This window comes from Oncorhynchus keta, chromosome 1 (assembly GCF_023373465.1).
Source record: "Oncorhynchus keta strain PuntledgeMale-10-30-2019 chromosome 1, Oket_V2, whole genome shotgun sequence".
Taxonomy (NCBI): Eukaryota; Metazoa; Chordata; class Actinopteri; order Salmoniformes; family Salmonidae; genus Oncorhynchus; species Oncorhynchus keta.
This window is the reverse complement of record NC_068421.1, coordinates 66,117,655-66,136,595: the sequence shown is the minus strand read 5'-3', so window position 1 is coordinate 66,136,595 and position 18,941 is coordinate 66,117,655. Positions and strand designations below refer to the sequence as shown.

At 41.1% G+C, this 18,941-nt stretch overlaps 1 protein-coding gene across 4 annotated transcripts in view; it reads left to right on the top strand.

The window, feature by feature from the left end:
* The window catches only part of LOC118391197 (voltage-dependent R-type calcium channel subunit alpha-1E), a 121,263-nt gene that overhangs the window by 1,926 nt on the left and 100,396 nt on the right, over nucleotides 1-18,941 (top strand). For all 4 annotated transcript variants that reach the window (XM_052458081.1, XM_052458080.1, XM_035782361.2 and 1 more), the window contains exons 2-3: nucleotides 4,297-4,402; nucleotides 5,559-5,698. In XM_052458081.1, the coding sequence (XP_052314041.1) occupies nucleotides 4,297-4,402; nucleotides 5,559-5,698 (246 nt within the window). The remainder of the gene's footprint in view (nucleotides 1-4,296; nucleotides 4,403-5,558; nucleotides 5,699-18,941) is intronic.

Sequence of the window (18,941 nt, the reverse complement as noted above, 5' to 3'; positions counted from 1 at the left end):
TGTTGAGATAAATTGATTTACCTAAATTGGATCAATATCCGAAGGCACTCTTGAATATCATTTAATGTCACCATTTTCCACTATTCTAAGGTTATTTACAATGGTTGATTTGACTATGAAAATAATGTAATATGGTCTAAGCATTTTTCAAAATATCATAGAGGATTTGCATCAGATTTTAAGGTGTGTATGATGATCAAAATGCATGAACAAAATAATATGTGTTATCATTGGAAGACTGCTGTAGAGTATGTAAGGCTTAACATGCATGGTTGTCTTTGCCTTTGTCTCTCAGTGGGAGAGCGTGACTCACATGTCAGTCAGTGGAAAGTGAATTACACACGTAGACCTCCATTCTGCTCCATGCAGCACTTTCTGTCAACAAGATGCAGGTGTTGTTGAGCGTGATGATCACTGGCTGTATATTTGAGGAATATCACCACATTACCACATGTCACTGAGGAGAGGCGATGGAGGGATGGAGAGATGGAGGGATGGAGAGATGGAGGGATGGGAAGATGGAGGGATGGAGAGATGGAGGGATGGAGAGATGGAGGGATGGAGAGATGGAGAGATGGAGGGATGGAGAGATGGAGAGATGGAGGGATGGGAAGATGGAGGGATGGAAAAATGGAGAGATGTAGGGAACGAGAGATGGAGAGATTGAGGGATGGGAAGATGGAGGGATGGAAAAATGGAGAGATGGAGGGAATGAGAGATGGAGAGATGGAAAGATGGAGGGATGGAGGGATGGGAAGATGGAGGGAACGAGAGATGGAGAGATGGAGGGATGGAAAGCAGAGACGGTCACGAATAGCCTGCAAATGACTTTGCAAAACACCAAACCAAATGTATGGCCATTTCTTAGTGAAAAGGAAGCAAAACAATGCCCTTCTGTTGGTCAGCTACTGTTAATCTACACTACAACAGGTGTCCCAGTTGTGTTGTTATTGTGCTGCCTTGCTGAATGGCTTTTTGATAGACTATTATAGCAAAATAGTCCTTACGCTATAATTTTCATGGGAGTTCATATTTGTGGTCTGATTTCCCATTATTAATTCAACATCGAACCCACTGTTTACCCATTGAACATATCAAATGAGATTGTAGTATGTGGTGAGGGTAGCCAACATGTGGAGGAGTTCAATCCATATATCATTGTGACTGCAAGCATATCGTTGTTTATGCAGTTCCTGACTGGTTCTCTGCAGTTTGTGGCTATCTTGCTGTTTTGTTGTGTGGAAATTGCAGAAACTAACCCCAAGGTTAATGTGGCATTGTGTGGGGAGTGTCTCATATTATCTAATTGACTTTGCCAATTTAATTAACAACCATTACATCTAATGACATCTGATCAGTTTGCTGTATCATGTGGTATAAAGTGATTAGAACTGTAACTGAGGATCTCATTCAGAGTAGTTTCCTATCATGATGTGGCACAGCACAGGCTGATGTTGGTGAGCTTTAGATTCAGCATTTAGAGAGCGCTGGCAAATATCCAACATGAACCTTGTAAGACATCCTCACTTGTTCACACACACACACACACACACACACACACACACACACACACACACACACACACACACACACACACACACACACACACACACACACACACACACACACACACACACACACACACACACACACACACACACACACACACACACACACACACACACACACACACACACACACACACTCTCTCTGCATGACTTATCAGAAGGTCATGGCTGTGTGCAGAACAACATGCTCCATGGCATAAGCAGTTCTTTATTTTTGAGTGCTCAATTAAAACCAGTGATTGATGAGGGGTTTATTTCCAGGCTTCCATAACTGGCTTGATGCAGGAGCAGCAGGGTTGTGTCAGGGTCGATGTGGAGGCTGGCAGGGACTGGGTGGAGGAGCCAGGCAGGCCTAATGAAATGTGGCCCACTCTGGTGCAGGTGGCCTGGGGAGGACGAGCAGCTGCTCACCCTGCCTGATGCCCACTGGGAGGCTGCTACGGGAAGTGCCCCGGGGTGTAGATACTCCTTTAATAATTGATCCTGCCCATTGCAGAGGAGGTCTGAGGGGCGTGGAGCTGACACCACCCTCTGTAGACACACCCAACCTTTAGCGTCACATTCACTGACAGCAGCAAGACTGGCAAATCACAATTGATCTGGCATTGGCACGTCATTATATTTGCCTTTTCTCTTGGTTCCTGTATTCTTGGTTGATCTATGCATCATTTTATTGCGATCATTCAAAATTATATTAGCAAATTTCTTAAGACAGCCTTGCTATTCTAGATCGAATTCCCTCAACAAGTTGCCTTCCATCAATCCAGTAACCTTTACATTCATAAGATAATGGTAATATACTTTCAATCAGAAAGGTACTTAAAAGGCTACCTGTTGTGTTTCAATGTCTTTGTTTACTATTATAATCCATCTACAAGCACTATTTGGCATTTTCTCATGTTTGTTTAAAATCATGTTCCCCTCTTCAGTAACCCAGAAGTGATTTGGTTATTTTCCTCCATATGTGTAATAAGGTTTGAATCCAGTCTAAAAACACAGATGCACCCTGTATCACATTCCATATCCACTGCTATTTTTAACCTGTTTGAGAAGCGGGAGCCAGCGCAAACTTGTCAATATGACTCACACGTCCCCACGAGCCCTCATCACAAAGTCCCTTCGTGGATAAATGACACAGTTTCCTCAGAAGACAGTTTGTGAATGATAAAACTGAATTATACATATTGAGATAGAAAACCTTGAGGTTTCTCTGCAGCCCCATGCCTCCTCAATATAGGCTGATTATAAGATGATACTGTAGATACACCTGTCCCTGGTGAAATCACACTTCTCTCATTGGATGATAATAAAAACACATGGCTTTGTGTATGTATTTGATATATTGTGTGTGACTCTGAGTGGAGAAGAGATTTTAAACGCAAATGAAATGAATAAGGCAGGGTTGGATTGTCAGGAGGGTGGTTGCAGCATGTGGGCCGTCGCTCTGACTGACGCCCATTAAATGTGAGCGCTGACTTTTGGCCGAGAGGAGCCTGTTGCCGTGGATACCTCTCTCTCTATCTCTCTGTTCTCTCCTCCCCTCTCTCTGAGTGCAGTGTCAGTGCTCTTGTGTTTGAGGGGATGGGGGTAGGGTGTGGTTGTAGAGGAGTGCCCATAACAGAAAGAGCCATGGGAGTTTGGGTCCCATTTTGTGAGACAGTAATAGCTACAGTAGCACAGTTTTCTATAAGTCCTGGTTGAATATAGTTTGTTCAGTGCTCCCATTAGAGCAGGCCAGTAAGTATTTAAACCCAGCAGAATGGTAAAGGTGTGACGGTATGGGAGCTTCTGTTTATTTAGTTCTTCAATGCTCAGACGATGAGGGGCGTCCCTGTGTGACCCTCCAGGCAGCAGCTCCAGCTGCCAGCTCTGTTTGCATTGATCTCTTTCTCTTCCTCCCTCTCTCCCCCCCTCTCTCCACTGAGGAGATTTAGGCTCCCTCGTTCTCTACCTCTTTTTTCCAAACAGCCAAAATAAATTCAGTGCCCACGCACAACATTTGAGAAATACACATCCTTGGTGTCATCTATGTGCTCCATTTAAACCTCCAACCACCAGGGGTCCCTTGGTACAAGTTGTACGCTTGTAGTAAAGTGCCCTTATTTGTAGGATCAGACTCCTGATCTTCCCACACATCCCCAGTGTGCCTATACTCGCCTCTCCTCCAGCTCTCCTACAGCTTTCAGGGTTATGGCCTGTCTCCTGCTACTGTCCCCAGCTATTGTGCACAGCAGTCTCATGCCCCTCTCCATGGCTGGCTGGCTGGCTGGCTGGCTGGTTGGACAGCCTCAGGGCATTGTGAGGAGCTGACAGCCAGGGCCTCTGTGTGCCAGCCAGCTGTATGGAGGAGAGGAGGAGGCAGCAGCACTCTGCCAGGTGCTCAGCAGCAGGCTAGATTCACACTGGTGTGCCTGACAATGGAGAAGTCAGAAGAATAGATACATCCTGACATTCAATCAATGAGAGGGATTGTCATCAGATGTCTTAGGAGGGTGGTGTTTTAGATAGGGCTGATGATACTGTCATCCTTGTCAATCTGTATGGGGATTATTAGGCCTCAGCACTCTATGATATATCTCTCTCATGGTGGGACTGAAATAATGCATTATGTTTTTGAATATCACAGGTTACTGTATTTGGAAAACTGTGATTTTGAAATTAGATAGAAGAACAGTATTTATGTGAGGTATATTGTGACACAGGATTCTTCCTTAACTTGTTGCTTCACTCCGTTTGAGTACATGATCTTAGCCACCATCATCGCCAACTGTATCGTACTGGCTTTGGAGCAGCACCTGCCTGGAGAGGACAAGACTCCCATGTCCAAGAGACTGGTGAGTCAACCATCTACTAATGCACTGTGTCTTTATTCAGTTATTATCAGTGGGATTCTCTAACCTTATGGAGTCTTGTTTAAAAAACACTAATTACTTCAAAATGTCTTCTTCATGAAGCTTGATATTTATTTAAAACCTGAAATGTTCTCCAAAGATTAAGTGGATAGTTGCAGCAAAACGAGAACACAAAATCTTGTTTTATTTCTTTATAGTACATTGTTAGCTTAGAAATTAGTATTTTGTGGAAGGCATGTCCCATATTTCTGAGTTACTGTGCGGTGTTGCTACATTGTTTATTCATGAATTCTGATTTCAGTATACCCGTTAAACCAGGTCCCAACCGGGCTGTATCCTCTCAGTTCCCTACTGTCTGTGAATGCCCAACACAGAAGAGTACAAATAACTGTGTACTACTGTGACATTTATTATAAACCGGGTAATTTGGGTCCTGGATGGTGATTTGCTGAAATAGCTTTCAGGCGTGTGTATATTTGACAATATGTCATTGGTATGATGTAAAAATACTTGTTTACTGTTTTATTTATGTTGGTAACCAGTTGATAATAGCTATAAGGCATCTCTGGGGTTTGTGGTATATGGCCAATATAACACACACCCTTTGGGCCTTATTGCTTAAATATAGCCTGCTATTATATGGGTGTTTTGGCAAGTCACAGTTATCACCTCTAGCTTGTTTGTAGCTCGTTAGTTTTGCAGTTGTGTTTTACAGCTTCCTCCAGTAGAGTAAGAAACTAGCTGGATTAATTGGTTCTCATTCTATAGCTATTAGAGCCACAGCCCTCCTCTATATTATCATGCCTAGTGCATCTGAGCGCATGAGAGTGCTTACCTACCCGCTGAGAGAAAGTGTAATTAATCCTTTCCTGAGCATGTGTAAGGGTTAGAGAGAAGCTCTTGGCAAGGGCAAACAGCGATGATTAGAACAGTATTGTTTGTTATGTAGTACCTATATTCAATAGGGTTATAGTATATGCATCTCCTTTTACACAGATTTCAGTGTTTTTTCTAAAGTGTGATAAATATGTTCACACACACAATGCTGTTATTGTATAAGCCTCTGTTCTGTGACCTTTCATCTTAACATGGCCATTTTGTGCTCTATTTGTCTGATGTGTCCGTTTTTAATTCACAGGAAAAGACAGAGCCTTACTTCATTGGGATGTTCTGCTTTGAAGCTGGGATTAAGGTTGTGGCGTTGGGATTTGTATTCCATAAAGGATCCTACTTGAGGAACGGCTGGAACGTCATGGACTTCATTGTGGTTCTGAGTGGGTGAGTACCTTGGCCACTGAGACACTACAGGACTACTACTGCTGTATTACATTCTGTATTACATTCTGCATTGCATTCTGTATTGCATGCTGTATTACATTCTGTATTACATTCTGTATTACAAGCTGTATTACATTCTGTATTACATTCTGTATTACATTCTGCATTGCATTCTGTATTGCATTCTGTATTGCATTCTGTATTACATGCTGTATTACATTCTGTATTACATTCTGCATTGCATTCTGTATTGCATTATGTATTGCATTCTGTATTACATGCTGTATTACATTCTGTATTACATTCTGCATTGCATTATGTATTGCATTCTGTATTGCATTCTGTATTACATGCTGTATTGCATTCTGTATTACATGCTGCATTACATTCTGTATTACATTCTGTATTACATTCTGTATTACATGCTGTATTACATTCTGTATTACATTCTGTATTACATGCTGCATTACATTCTGTATTACATTCTGTATTACATTCTGTATTACATGCTGTATTACATTCTGTATTACATTCTCCTGTTTTGACACCCTGTTTATGGCTGCTGCCTCAAAAAAGACAGTTGTGTTGCACTTGCACTAGCCTAGTTCACAAAATAGATTTTTGTTATTTTTTTAAATTGAATGTACGTCAATGTTACTGGTGTGTTTAATCTACTATTTTATATGTATTAGACTTTATCGGATGGATGGTTATCTGTTGTTAATTTCCTGGAGGGAGTTGAATACATTTCTGAGGCAAATATCGTGGCACATCTTCTCAGTTCTAAAAACACTGTCCATGGAATAATCCGATTTTGCGGAGGCATAGCTTTAGGGCTCTTGGTGTCGTCCACTAAAATAACACACAAGATTGCAGTTTACCTTTTACAAACAAGGAAAGGAATGAACTGTCTCGACTCCTGGAGCAAATTATTGCAGTGGTCAATGGAAAGGTTACTGCAGGTTATTTGCAGAGTGGTCTTTGATTTACAATACAATACCTAAAAGGGGTAAGGGATTCTCTTGAAAGGCTGAGGTATGGAGGACAGAGACAGTTTATGTTCGTAACAGCACTGCCTGTTAAAAACAGGGGGGGCAACGCTGGTTACCTTCTGCTCCAAATCAAATAGAAATACACACATACGTTCACAGATGAAATATTCATCCATTACAAAGTGTGGCAAGGCTCTTACAGAATTGTACATGTTTCTCTGCGTTTCCTTATTAATGCGTGCAGGCTCACAGTGCTGAATGAGGCCCAGCCGTCTGCTGAAAGGAGGAGAGGAAAAGAAGGAGAGGAGAGAGGGATGAGGTGGTGAGAGAGGGGTGTCAGACTGGGGCTGTGGAGCTCATTTTGGCATATTTAACAAAAGGCTTGTAACTCAGAATGAATTTGTAGCACACTATAGGTCCAATGAATAAGTCCTATGAGTTATTTTCAGAATAACCAGAGCATATAACCAGCACTCTATTATGGTCAGTAAAAATGTATATTGGCTCTAATGTTGGAGCGTATGTACAGTACTAGAATCAAAAGAATCAAAGTATGTATTGTAACAGTGTCACGTCTCCTAGGAGTAGTGGGTTTGGTCTTCTAGGAGTAGTGGGTTTGGTCTTCTAGGAGTAGTAGGTTTGGAGTCAGGAGCAGAGAGCAGAGGGTTCGGACAACCGTATTTTGTTCTGGTACAAAAGGTCACCCCAAAACACTAGGCGCATAACACTGACCGGCCCAAACACAGGACCCAAACAGTCCGGAAAAAATAGAATACAAATGCACATCCACAAACGAACAGAGGAACAATCCCACACAAACATAGGCGGGCCTAACAGGCTTAAATAGACATAAATCAAGAAACAAAATAAGAGACAGGTGCAACCAATAAGACCAAACGAGCAGAAAAGGAAAAAAGGATCGGTGGCGGCTAGTAGACCGACGACGACGACTGCCGAGCCCCGCCCGAACAGGCAGGGGAGCCCCCTTCGGTGGGAGTCGTGACAAACAGTGAGCAGAGCCCATCTGCTACTGCCTAATACGACAGGCTTGTGCTATAACACACTCCACATATGGCTAAAATCACACTCTTAACATGAAATGTTCCTTGCCTCCTTCCCTCTGTGCCCCATTGGAAGATCCAGCAGACCAACATTAGTAGAACACCAGAAATGTAGTCTGGAGCCTCCCGCGGCCATTTTTGAAAATAGGCCTCCTCGCCACTGGAAAGTCATCCCCTGAGCCAAACTGGTGCTCTGTGATCATTTGAACCGGTCATGGCCTTTAAGGTATTAAACATAACAGTGTTGTGTTTGGCCTACAGCAGGATTCAGAGTAATCACTCAGCGGGAAACTCTGGATCTTTCTGATGAGGCTTGAAATATGCTCTCTGGCTTCGAAGATCAGTGAAATACGCTTTTATGATTTTCTCATATCCACGGGGCAGAGAGTAACAGTGTTATAGTGATCAGATGTTAGGTGGCTCATTTCTGTGATGCCGTGTCCTTAAAGCTCTGATAATGTCTCCTCAACCACACTGCCCTTGACCCCCTCCTCACCCCTCCTCCACTCACCCCTCCTCTCTGGCTGTGTGTCGTGATGTGTGTGTAGATGGTTGTGAGTGGAGATGTTAGACTTGTCAGATAATCCCGCCAGGTGAGAGGAGGGTGGTCTGGCTATAGCTATTCTCTCTTCTGCATTAATTACCGCACCACAGCCCAAATTAAAGATTGGATTAAAACACAGCAAGGAGCAGATAATTCAAATTGATTGGTTTACTCCGGTTCACTTTCTCTGTAGACTCCTTCTCATCTGGTCTCATTTCCCCTTAAATTACCTGCCGTGTCTAACCTTTGAGATACATGATTAACACTCTACTCAGACATTTGTCTTCTCACACTGTGTATATTGATAGTCGTACATCTTCCTTTTCAGGCTTTACTGAACATTACATTATTTTCAGGGATACAGTTGAAGTCTGAAGTTTACATCCACCTTAGCCAAATACATTTAAACTCAGTTTTTCACAATTCCTGACATTTAATCCTAGTAAAAATTCCCTATCTTAGGTCAGTGAGGAACACCACTTTATTTTAAGAATGTGAAATGTGAAAAATTACTTGTGTCATGCACAAAGTAGATGTCCTAACCGACTTGCCAAAACTATAGTTTGTTAACAAGAGGTTTGCGGAGTGGTTGAGTTTTAATGACTCCAACCTAAGTGTATATAAACTTCCGACTTCAACTGTATGTGCCGGATGAGTAAATTCCAGACTCTTGATACTTGATAGACCAATATCTTGTACTTTTAATGTCAGACAATAGTGATGTAAATTGAATATAAAATTCATATAGTGTGGGGGGAGCAGTCTGCTTCTCAGATGATTTCGCCAAATTCCTCAAGTTGCTTGGCTTACCAGGCGTACAGTATGTGTTGTTAGATGACTGTATTTGGCAGTAGTTTCTTACCTCACCTGTCAGTGACTGGCTCTTGCCAACTGATCTCAGCTTCCAGATGTGACATTCTTGCGTTTCTTTAGATTTCATTACTCTTGGTGAACCCTTTCCACTTTCCAGCACTGACCACTAGACAGGTTGACATCTGTGTCATATTTTCTCCACTTTGAATGTACAGAGAGAGTTGAATGATTCATGGACCTGGATGCTAGAAGACATCTGCTTTCTGACTGATAGTAAATCTGGGCACATATCAGCTTCCAGTCAAGCATGACATCAGTCAAGGAAGTCATCAGGTCTGGCATACAGCATGATCAGTATATTTCACATGAAATGGTCCACAGCATGAATACAGTATGCCCCGATCTCATCTTGAAAACATCCCCCTCTGTGGGGGATTTGATGTAGTCTGGAGGTCATTTGCTTGTAGGTTTCATTGGATTCATTTTGAGTATAATGAAGTGACGTTGAGATGATTTGTTTCTTTATTATTGTTCTGTCCACGGCAACCGTAATGTAATGCAATGAATTTCCCTCCCGCTGTTGTTCTCTCTCACAGACAATCACACTCACAATTCCGGCAGGGGTTTGCAACCTTGTTAAGAAATGAGTGAAGATTATGAGATTTGGTGGTAATAGGGGATGAGTCATCAGTATCCATTCGTTATTAATTAACAGATGTGCAGACAGCGGTCAGAGGGAAAAGGAACGGTCTAAGGACTCAACATTATATTTCTCTGCAACCTAAAGGATTTTACAGTATTGCTATTCTCTGCTGTAGCCGAAATGTATTTCACTACAAGTGAAGTGAAAGAGAAAGGGATTTTGTGCGTTCACTTGTGTTTATGTGAGAGATTTCTACAACTGTACTCAAATGTCTTCCCACTGGGCACACCACGTCATTTCAACGTGGAAATGTGGGGAATTTTTGGTTGAGATGTTGATAAATGGGATTTCAACCTTTATTCACCCACTCAACAAGACAGACAGAAGTGTATTGAATTCCCAAAGTGTTATCACTGCACTTTCAACCATTTAAAAGCACCCCAACGTTCAAATGAGAATACAATGTGAGATATTTTGTATTTATGTTATCACTGTGCTTCATCTAATTGCACAACTAAATGACCTGGATTGTAGTTGGGATTACATTAAAAGTACATAGTGCACGTGATCAAGGCTGTTTGAGATACTGCACAGATATCTATATTGTGAAGATCTCCACAGACCTGCAACCTTTGCATGCTATCTTGAACATGTATGCTTTCTATGATTACATAAGAAGTCGCAGTAACCTCTATGTGGCCATGGATGAGATAAAACATTTTAAGGTTGACTAAAAACTGTTACATTAGTTTGTAAGATAGCCTTAACTTTAGGCTATTTACTGTATTACAAAAGTCATATTGAATAGTGTTCATGTTGACAATGCAACCAAACATCAACATTTAGAGATGTATCTAATGCTTGGATAGTATCATCTGAGCCAATGGCTTAATCCTATTCTTTAACTTTATTTTTGGTTTAGTTAAGACTAAAGTTAATAGGCTATGTAATGTATCGCAAAAGTGATATTGAATTGTGTTTGGTTGGCAATGCAACCAAATATCGACATGTGAAGGAGATATACACTACTGGTCAAAAGTTTTAGAACACCTACTCATTCAAGGGTTTCTCTTTATTTTTTATATTTTCTACATTATAGAATAATAGTGAAGACATTAAAACTATGAAATAACATATGGAATCATGTATTAACCAACAAAGTGCTAAACAAATCTAAATATATTAGGGCTATGTTCTGTAACCCCCCACACACACACACACACACACACACACACACAACTGATTGGCTCAAATGCATTAAGAAGGCACACCTGTTAATTTAAATGCATTCCAGGTGACTACTTCATGAAGCTGGTTGAGAGAATGCCAAGAGTGTGCAAAGCTGTCATCAAGGCAAAGGGTGGCTATTTGAAGAATCTCAAATAATAAATATTTGGATTTGATGAACACTTTTTGAGTTACTACAAAAAGTTAAAGAATTTAACGAAGTTAAAGAAAGGGACTAAAATCTAACTTTAAATGCACTTTAAATAAAGTTTGATTTGATTTAGTCTTATTCTTTAACTTGTGGATGTGAATCCAACATATTCAGTATTATCTTTGAGATTACATTTGACATCAACCAAAGATTGAAACTTTAGGCTTATATGTATTGTCTATTTTTAGTTGAAATTAAACAATAGCTGTTGGTTGATAACTTTGCAAATGCTACATAGGCCTAAATAGTATTAAGAGTGATATATGACTTATAGATAGAGTATGGTTACATTTCATTTGCAATGTTAAACCTATCCTTTGGAATGAATTCAAGAGCAACAGCAAATCTATTAAGAGATCTCTCAATAATAGTTCTGACAATAGCACATTGGTTATAGTCATTGACACATATCAAAGCTAAGCAACGCTGGTTTTGGTTTAAATCCTGCTGATAGTGGATATAATGTTGAAGATCTGACATTGTTTTAAAGGTTCAAATTCAACATATTTTATACACGGTTTGTCTATGATGAATATTGGTTACCATGATGATACAATTATGTGGTTGAAATTCCCCCCTGAAAACAACAATTGACTTTTTGCAAATTCAATGTGCACAACATTACTTAAAGAATGTGGACACGTATTCGTCGAACATCTCATTCCAAAATCATGGGCATTAATATGGAGTTGGTCCCCCTTTGCTGCTATAACAGTCTCCACTCCTCTGGGAAGGCTTTCCATTAGATGTTGGAAAATCGCTGCGTGGACTTCCATTCAGCCACACGAGCACTAGTGAGGTTGGCCGCTGATGTTGGGCAATTAGGCCTGGCTCGCAGTCGGCGTTCCAATTCATCCCAAAGGTGTTCGATGGGGTTGAGGTCAGGGCTCTGTGCAAGCTAGTCAAGTTCTTCCACACAAACCATTTCTGTATGAACCTCGCTTTTCACACAGGGGCATTGTCATGCTGAAACAAGAAAGGGCCTTTCCCCCGAACCATGAAAAACAGCCCCTCTCCATTCTTCCTCCTCCACCTAACTGTCAGATGGTGAAGCGTCATTCATCACTCCAGAGAACGGGTTTCCACTGCACCAGAATCCAATGGCGGTGAGCTTTACACCACTCCAGCCGATGCTTGTCATTGCGCATGGTGATCTTAGGCTTGTGTGCGGCTGCTCAGCCATGGAACCCCATTTTAAGAAGCTCCTGACGAATGGAGCGCTACGCGCTTCAGCACTCCCGTTCTGTAAGCGTGTGTGGCCTATCACTTTGCGGCTGAGTCGTTGTTGCTCCGAGACGTTTCCACTTCACAATAATAGAACTTCCAGTTGACCGCGACAGCTCTAGCTGGGTAAAAATTTGATGAAATGACTTGTTGGAAAGGTAGCATCTTAAGGACAGTACCACGTTAAAAGTCACTGACCTCTTCAGTAAGGCCATTTTACTGTCATTGTTTGTCTATGGAGATTGCATGTCCGTGTGCTCGATTTTATACACCTGTCAGCAATGGATGTGGCTGAAATAGCCAAATCCACTAATTTGGTAGGTTCACATACCTTTGCATATATAGTGTATTTTCCACATACTGTAGATTCCACATCACAATATGTTGCAAATTACATTGAAACAACGTTTATTCAACCAGTTTGTACCCAGTGGGTTGTGTGTTTGTGTAAGCTTAATACAAGGTAAACACAGGAAGTGCAGATTTGCCTACCACACTATAGCAGTAGATTAAAAAATACCTGATTAGTGCAGTGAATGTGAGTGGGAGGGTTAATGGATTGCCAATCAAGCCTAACGCCTGTTATCGGCCAGCTGTGGACTGTAGTGAATTAAATGCAAATACAATGTTGCTAATCTTAGGCCTGGTTACAAGTGGAAACGTCCCCAGCACCATGTAGAAGAGAAGACAAGAATCCCCCCATGTGTAATGGTATTAATTGGCACCTTGGTCCTGGTGGCACGCAGCCCCTCTATTAGACTGAGAACACAAGACACTGAGCTCCTCCCTCACAGGCCTCACTGTGACAATGGCACTGCTCTGAGTGTGTCACTGCTCTGTGTCACAGTGCCGTGCCACACTCACACTGGAAAGAGTGAGTTCATCCATATAATTCACAGTATTTAATTGTGTCTGATTACATCAATTTCTGGAACCTTGACTTGAGCTTCAGATTACTAGAATAATTGGTAGATATAAGATCTACAGATGCCAGAATACACTGACAATATTTTGCGAAAGCAGCAGTTACTTTTCCTAGGGTCCACACAAAACATAAAACATGACACAATACATTAATAGACAAGAACAACTCAAGGACAGAACTACATCCATTTAAAAAGGCACAAGTAGCCTACATATCAGAACATACACACAAACTATCTAGGTCAAAATAGGGGAGAGTCATTGTGCTTTGAGGTGTTGCTTTATCCTTTTTTTAAAAACCAGGTTTGCTGTTCATTTGAGCAATATGAGATGGAAGGGAGTTCCATGCAATAATATATATATATAATATATAATACTGTACGCTTTCTTGATTTTTTTCTGCATTTGGGGACTGTGAAAAGACCCCTGGTGGCATTTCTGGTGGGGTAAGTGTGTGTGTCAGAGCTGTGTGTAAGTCAGTGGCGGTTGGTGTCGTTTAAGATGAGGGAGGATGCTACATTTTTTTTATGAACATGGCCTTATTTCTATTACAGCATATTGGATGACTGTCATTCATATTCCATTCACCTAGCTCAATGCAACATCGGTTAGGGAAGTGCTCCCGCTATGGGGATCAAATCAGTGGAAATTTCAAGTGCGCCACGTATAGTTTTTGATAAAACTCACTTTCATTAAAATGCACATACAATGTACTGAATTAAAGCTACACTCGTTGTGAATCTAGCTACCGAGTCAGATTTGTAAAATGCTTTTCGGCGAAAGCATGAAAAGCTATTATCTGATAGCATGCACCCAAAAGTACTGGAACTTCATCTAAAACGACAGATTTTGCGGTAGCCGGTCCTAACCAAAACGCAGAAATAAAATATAAAACATTCATTACCTTTGACGAGCTTCTTTCTTGGCACTCCTAGATGTCCCATAAACATCATTTGGGGTCTTTTTTCGATTAAATCGGTCCATATATAGCCTAGATATCGATCTATGAAGAGTGTGTGATCAACGAAAAAAAATAGCGTTTTTTAACGTAACGTCATTTTTTAAAATTAAAAAAGTTAACGATAAACTTTCACAAAACACTTCGAAATACTTTTGTAATGCAACTTTAGGTATTAGTAAACGTTAATAATCTATCAAAATGATCACGGGGCGATGTATATTCTTTAGCTTCACGTCTTGAAATCATGTCCGGATATATCTCAACCAAAACATCCTGTCGGAGACCGGAAGAAATCGGCTTCCTTGTGTCCGTTTGACCAAGAAACAAATCCGAGACAAATGACAAGACTGTTGACATCGTGTGGAAGCTGTAGGTATTGCAACCTCGGCTTCATTTAATGTGGGTCACTTTTAACAATTGGTTGAAGTTGCGCATGGATATATTTTCCCATTTTCAGTGATCAGATTTTCCTGCACTTTTCGATGAAACGCACGTTCTGTTATAGTCACAGCCGTGATTTAACCCGTTTTAGAAACGTCTGAGTGTTTTCTATCCACACATACTAATCATATGCATATACTATAGTCCTGGCATGAGTAGCAGGGCGCTGAAATGTTGTGTGATTTTTAACAAAAAGCTTCCTTAAGAGGCTTTAGGCTACTACATGATACTCAAATTTTCCCTGTACCCATCATGAGGTTGCTACAACCTAGCCTACGAAGGAACATTTACAAAAGTAGGTGCACAGGTCGGGAGAATTTTGAGTAATCAAGATGACAGACAGTGACACATTCAATACCACATTGCACACTCTTGCCTGAATCTAGCTGACCTAGGGTATAATCATTAGTCCAACAACATCAGTCCAAGAGTTTCTATTGGACAAATTTAGGTATGTTTATCCCCGTTGTGTTTTTCAGCCGAATCGGTGCTATGAATACACACCTGATCACATGCAAACACAGTTCACTTTCATACGAGACACATACAAACAGCTTGTTGTATTTATAATTCCTTCCTGCATCTATCTGGAAGGCAGGGTATCCTAGTGGTTAGAGCATTGAACTAGTAAGTTCAAATCCCCAAGGTACAAATCTGTCATTCTCCCCCTGAACAGGCAGTTAACCCACTGTTCCTAGGCCGTCATTGAAAAAAATAATTCGTTCTTAACTGACTTGCCTAGTTAAATAAAGGTAAAATTAAAAAATCTATGCACTCTCCTTCTCTGACCTTTTCCCTTCGCTTGTGGACTTCAGTGCAGAACACATTGCTCTCTATGCCTTAGCTAGCCATTTTGTTCTACCTCCCACACATGCAGTGACCTCACTTGGTTTAAATGTTGTCTCTAGAGACAAAACCTCTCCCATTGTCACTCAATCCCTAGGTTTACCTCCACTGTATTCACATTTTACCATACCCTTGTCGGAAAATTATGCCTTGAATCTATTCTTCCACGCAAAGAAACCTGCTCCTTTTACTCTCTGTTCCGAACGCACAAGACGGCCAGTTCTTATAGCCTTTAGCCGTACCCTTATCCAACTCCTCCTCTGTTCCTCTGGTGATGTGGAGGTTAATCCAGGCCCTGCAGCGTCTATCTCCACTCCCATTCCCTAGGCGCTCTCATTTGTTGACTTCTGTAACCGTAAAAGCCTTGGTTTCATGCAAGTTAACATTAGAAGCCTCCTCCCTAAGTTTGTTTTATTCACTGCTTTAGCACACTCTGCCAACCCGGATGTCCTAGCCATGTCTGAATCCTGGCTCAGGAAGGCCACCAAAAATGCTGAAATTTCCATCTGTAACTATAACATTTTCCGACAAGAACTTCCGAAGGGGGCGAAGTTGCAATCTACTGCAGAGATAGCCTGCAGAGTTCTGTCATACTATCCAGGTCTGTGCACAAACAATTCAAGCTTCTACTTCAAAGAATCCACCTTTCCAGAAACAAGTCTCTCACCGTTGCCGCTTGTTAAAGACCACCTTCTGCCCCCAGCTGTGCCCTGGACCATATGTGAATTGATTTCCCCCCATCTATCTTCAGGCCTCGTACTGTTAGGTGACCTAAACTGGGACATGCTTAACACCCCGGCCGTCCTTGTGGAGTTTGGAGTGTGACTGTTTGAAGGTTGTGGACAGGTGTCTTTTATACTGATAACAAGTTCAAAGAGGTGCCATTAATACAGGTAACGAATGGAGGACAGAGGAGCCTCTTAAAGAAGAAGTTACAGGTCTGTGAGAGCCAGAAATCTTGCTTGTTTGAAGGTGACCAAATACTTATTTTCCACCATAATTTGCAAATAAATTCATAAAAAATCCTACAATGTGATTTTCTGGATTTTCTTGTCTCATTTTGTCTGTCATAGTTGAAGTGTACCTATGATGAAAATTACAGGCCTCTCTCATATTTTTAAGTGGGAGAACTTGCACAATTGGTAGCTGACTAAATACTTTTTTGCCCCACTGTATAAGTATAGTTTTATCTAAAACTTTTTAATGTTTCACTATTTTTATTTTTATGAAATTCACTGAGAAGCATGATCCTCCTCTTCCTCTTCTGGGGAGGCCCCACTGGTGTAAGTTGACTATGCAAACTATTTTGAATTTCAACACTAATGTTTCTTATAAAAAGAAGACGTGATGCAGTCAGTCTTTCCTCAACTCTTAGCCAAGAGAGACCATCATGCATAGTATTTATATCAGCCTTATAATTACAACGAAGAGCAAGACGTGCCGCTCTGTTCGGGGCCAGCTGCAGCTTTACTAGGTCTTTCCTTGCAGCACTCGACCACACGACTGGACAATAATCAAGATAATACAAAAGTGTCTTGCTTTTTGGAGCATGTCTTTGTTACGGACAACCCACTCCCCATCTTTACAACCATTGAATCTATACTGAACAAAATTATGAACGCAACACGTAACAATTTCAAACATTTAGCTTAGTTACAGTTCGTATAAGGAAATCAGTCAATTTAAATAAATAAACCCACGGTATCCAATCAGAATGATTTTTTTCCCCACAAAAGGGCTTTAATTGGACTCCCACTTCATAGGACTGTCTCTTGCCTCTGGAGTTTGAGGGGATGAGCCTGTCCGCTGGAGGGGCCCCTCACTCAGATATGAAAATGCGTAATGCATTCGGAAACAAGGGTGCCTATTTCGTCACATATACACTTCGGTTAATTACAAGTGAAAACTATATAGGTCATGCGTGCATATCATGAATCCTACCCTTGATATGCCCTTCTGTCACCTCGTTGTCAATGTGTTATTAATCATTAGCTAAAATAAATGTTATTAACGTGACCATACATAATGTGTCCATAAAGAACACATACTTTTGGCTACTCACCCTTGCTCAGCATTGGGGGAAAATATGGAAGACATTTTACCTATTGCAATGTCAACCATAACAACCCAATCAATATGTCCTAACAGCTCGCAGTAACTATTAAGTCTGTTAAATCCGATTAGTGTCTTCCACCTTCTTGATGGAAATGCCTGAGTCTCTCTCGGATGTGAACGTCCTCTCAATGAGGTGATTTCCTTCTTTTTCTGTGACTCTGCTCGCCGACAACGATCTATGGGATGGCCTGCTCTAGTCTTTCCGCCGGTGAAGAAGTCTTTCTTCTTGTGGTATACTCCACTGGGATGTCCTTGACTTCAGGTCCTCAGCCGCCTCGTCTGCATGCTCGTATGTAACCTGGCCATTATCCAGAAATACCTGCATTTTTGCCGGGAATGGTTTTTGGAAGCGAATACCTTTCTCTTTAAGTATCTCACCCGCGTAGTCATGATCAAAGAACACTCGTTGGCCTTTGAAGTTAACAGGCTTTCTGGCTGCATGTAAGACTTTCTCTTTGATGGAGAATTTTAGGAACCGTAGTACTATGGATATAATATATAATAAAAAATATATATATGCCATTTAGCAGACGCTTTTATCCAAAGCGACTTACAGTCATGTGTGCATACATTCTACGTATGGGTGGTCGCGATAATCAAACCCACTACCCTGGCGTTACAAGCGCCATGCTCTACCAACTGAGCTACAGAAGAACTCTTGGTGGGACGTCGCTGGAAGGTTTTGAGGCCAGAGCTTGGTGTGGTCTCTTGATTCCCAGGTCAATGTCGTCTTCAAGTATTTCTTTGAATAGACCCTTCACAAATTTGTGCATAGAGTCTTTTTCTGCAACTTCTGCTGCAGAATAAGGTCTAAGGTTGTTTCGACATGAAAATTTAAAATCATACAATGTGATTTTCTGGATTTTTGTTTTTAGATTCCGTCTCTCACAGTTGAAGTGTACATATGATAAAAATTACAGACCTCTACATGCTTTGTAAGTAGGAAAACTTGCAAAATCAGAAGTGTATCAAATACTCGTTCTCCCCACTGTATATGGTTGAATGATCAGTATACATGGACACACATACTTTGTTTAATGCCAGTAGCAGTTCATTGGTCAAAATAGAAATGGTAGAGGGTCTAGAGAGCTGCCCTGCGGTACACCACACTTTACATGTGTGACATTAGAGAAGCTTCCATTAAAGAAAAGTTATATTAGAAAGATAGCTCTGAATCCACGATATGGCAGAAGTTGAAAAACCATAACGTATAGTTGAAGTCGGAAGTTTGCATACACTTA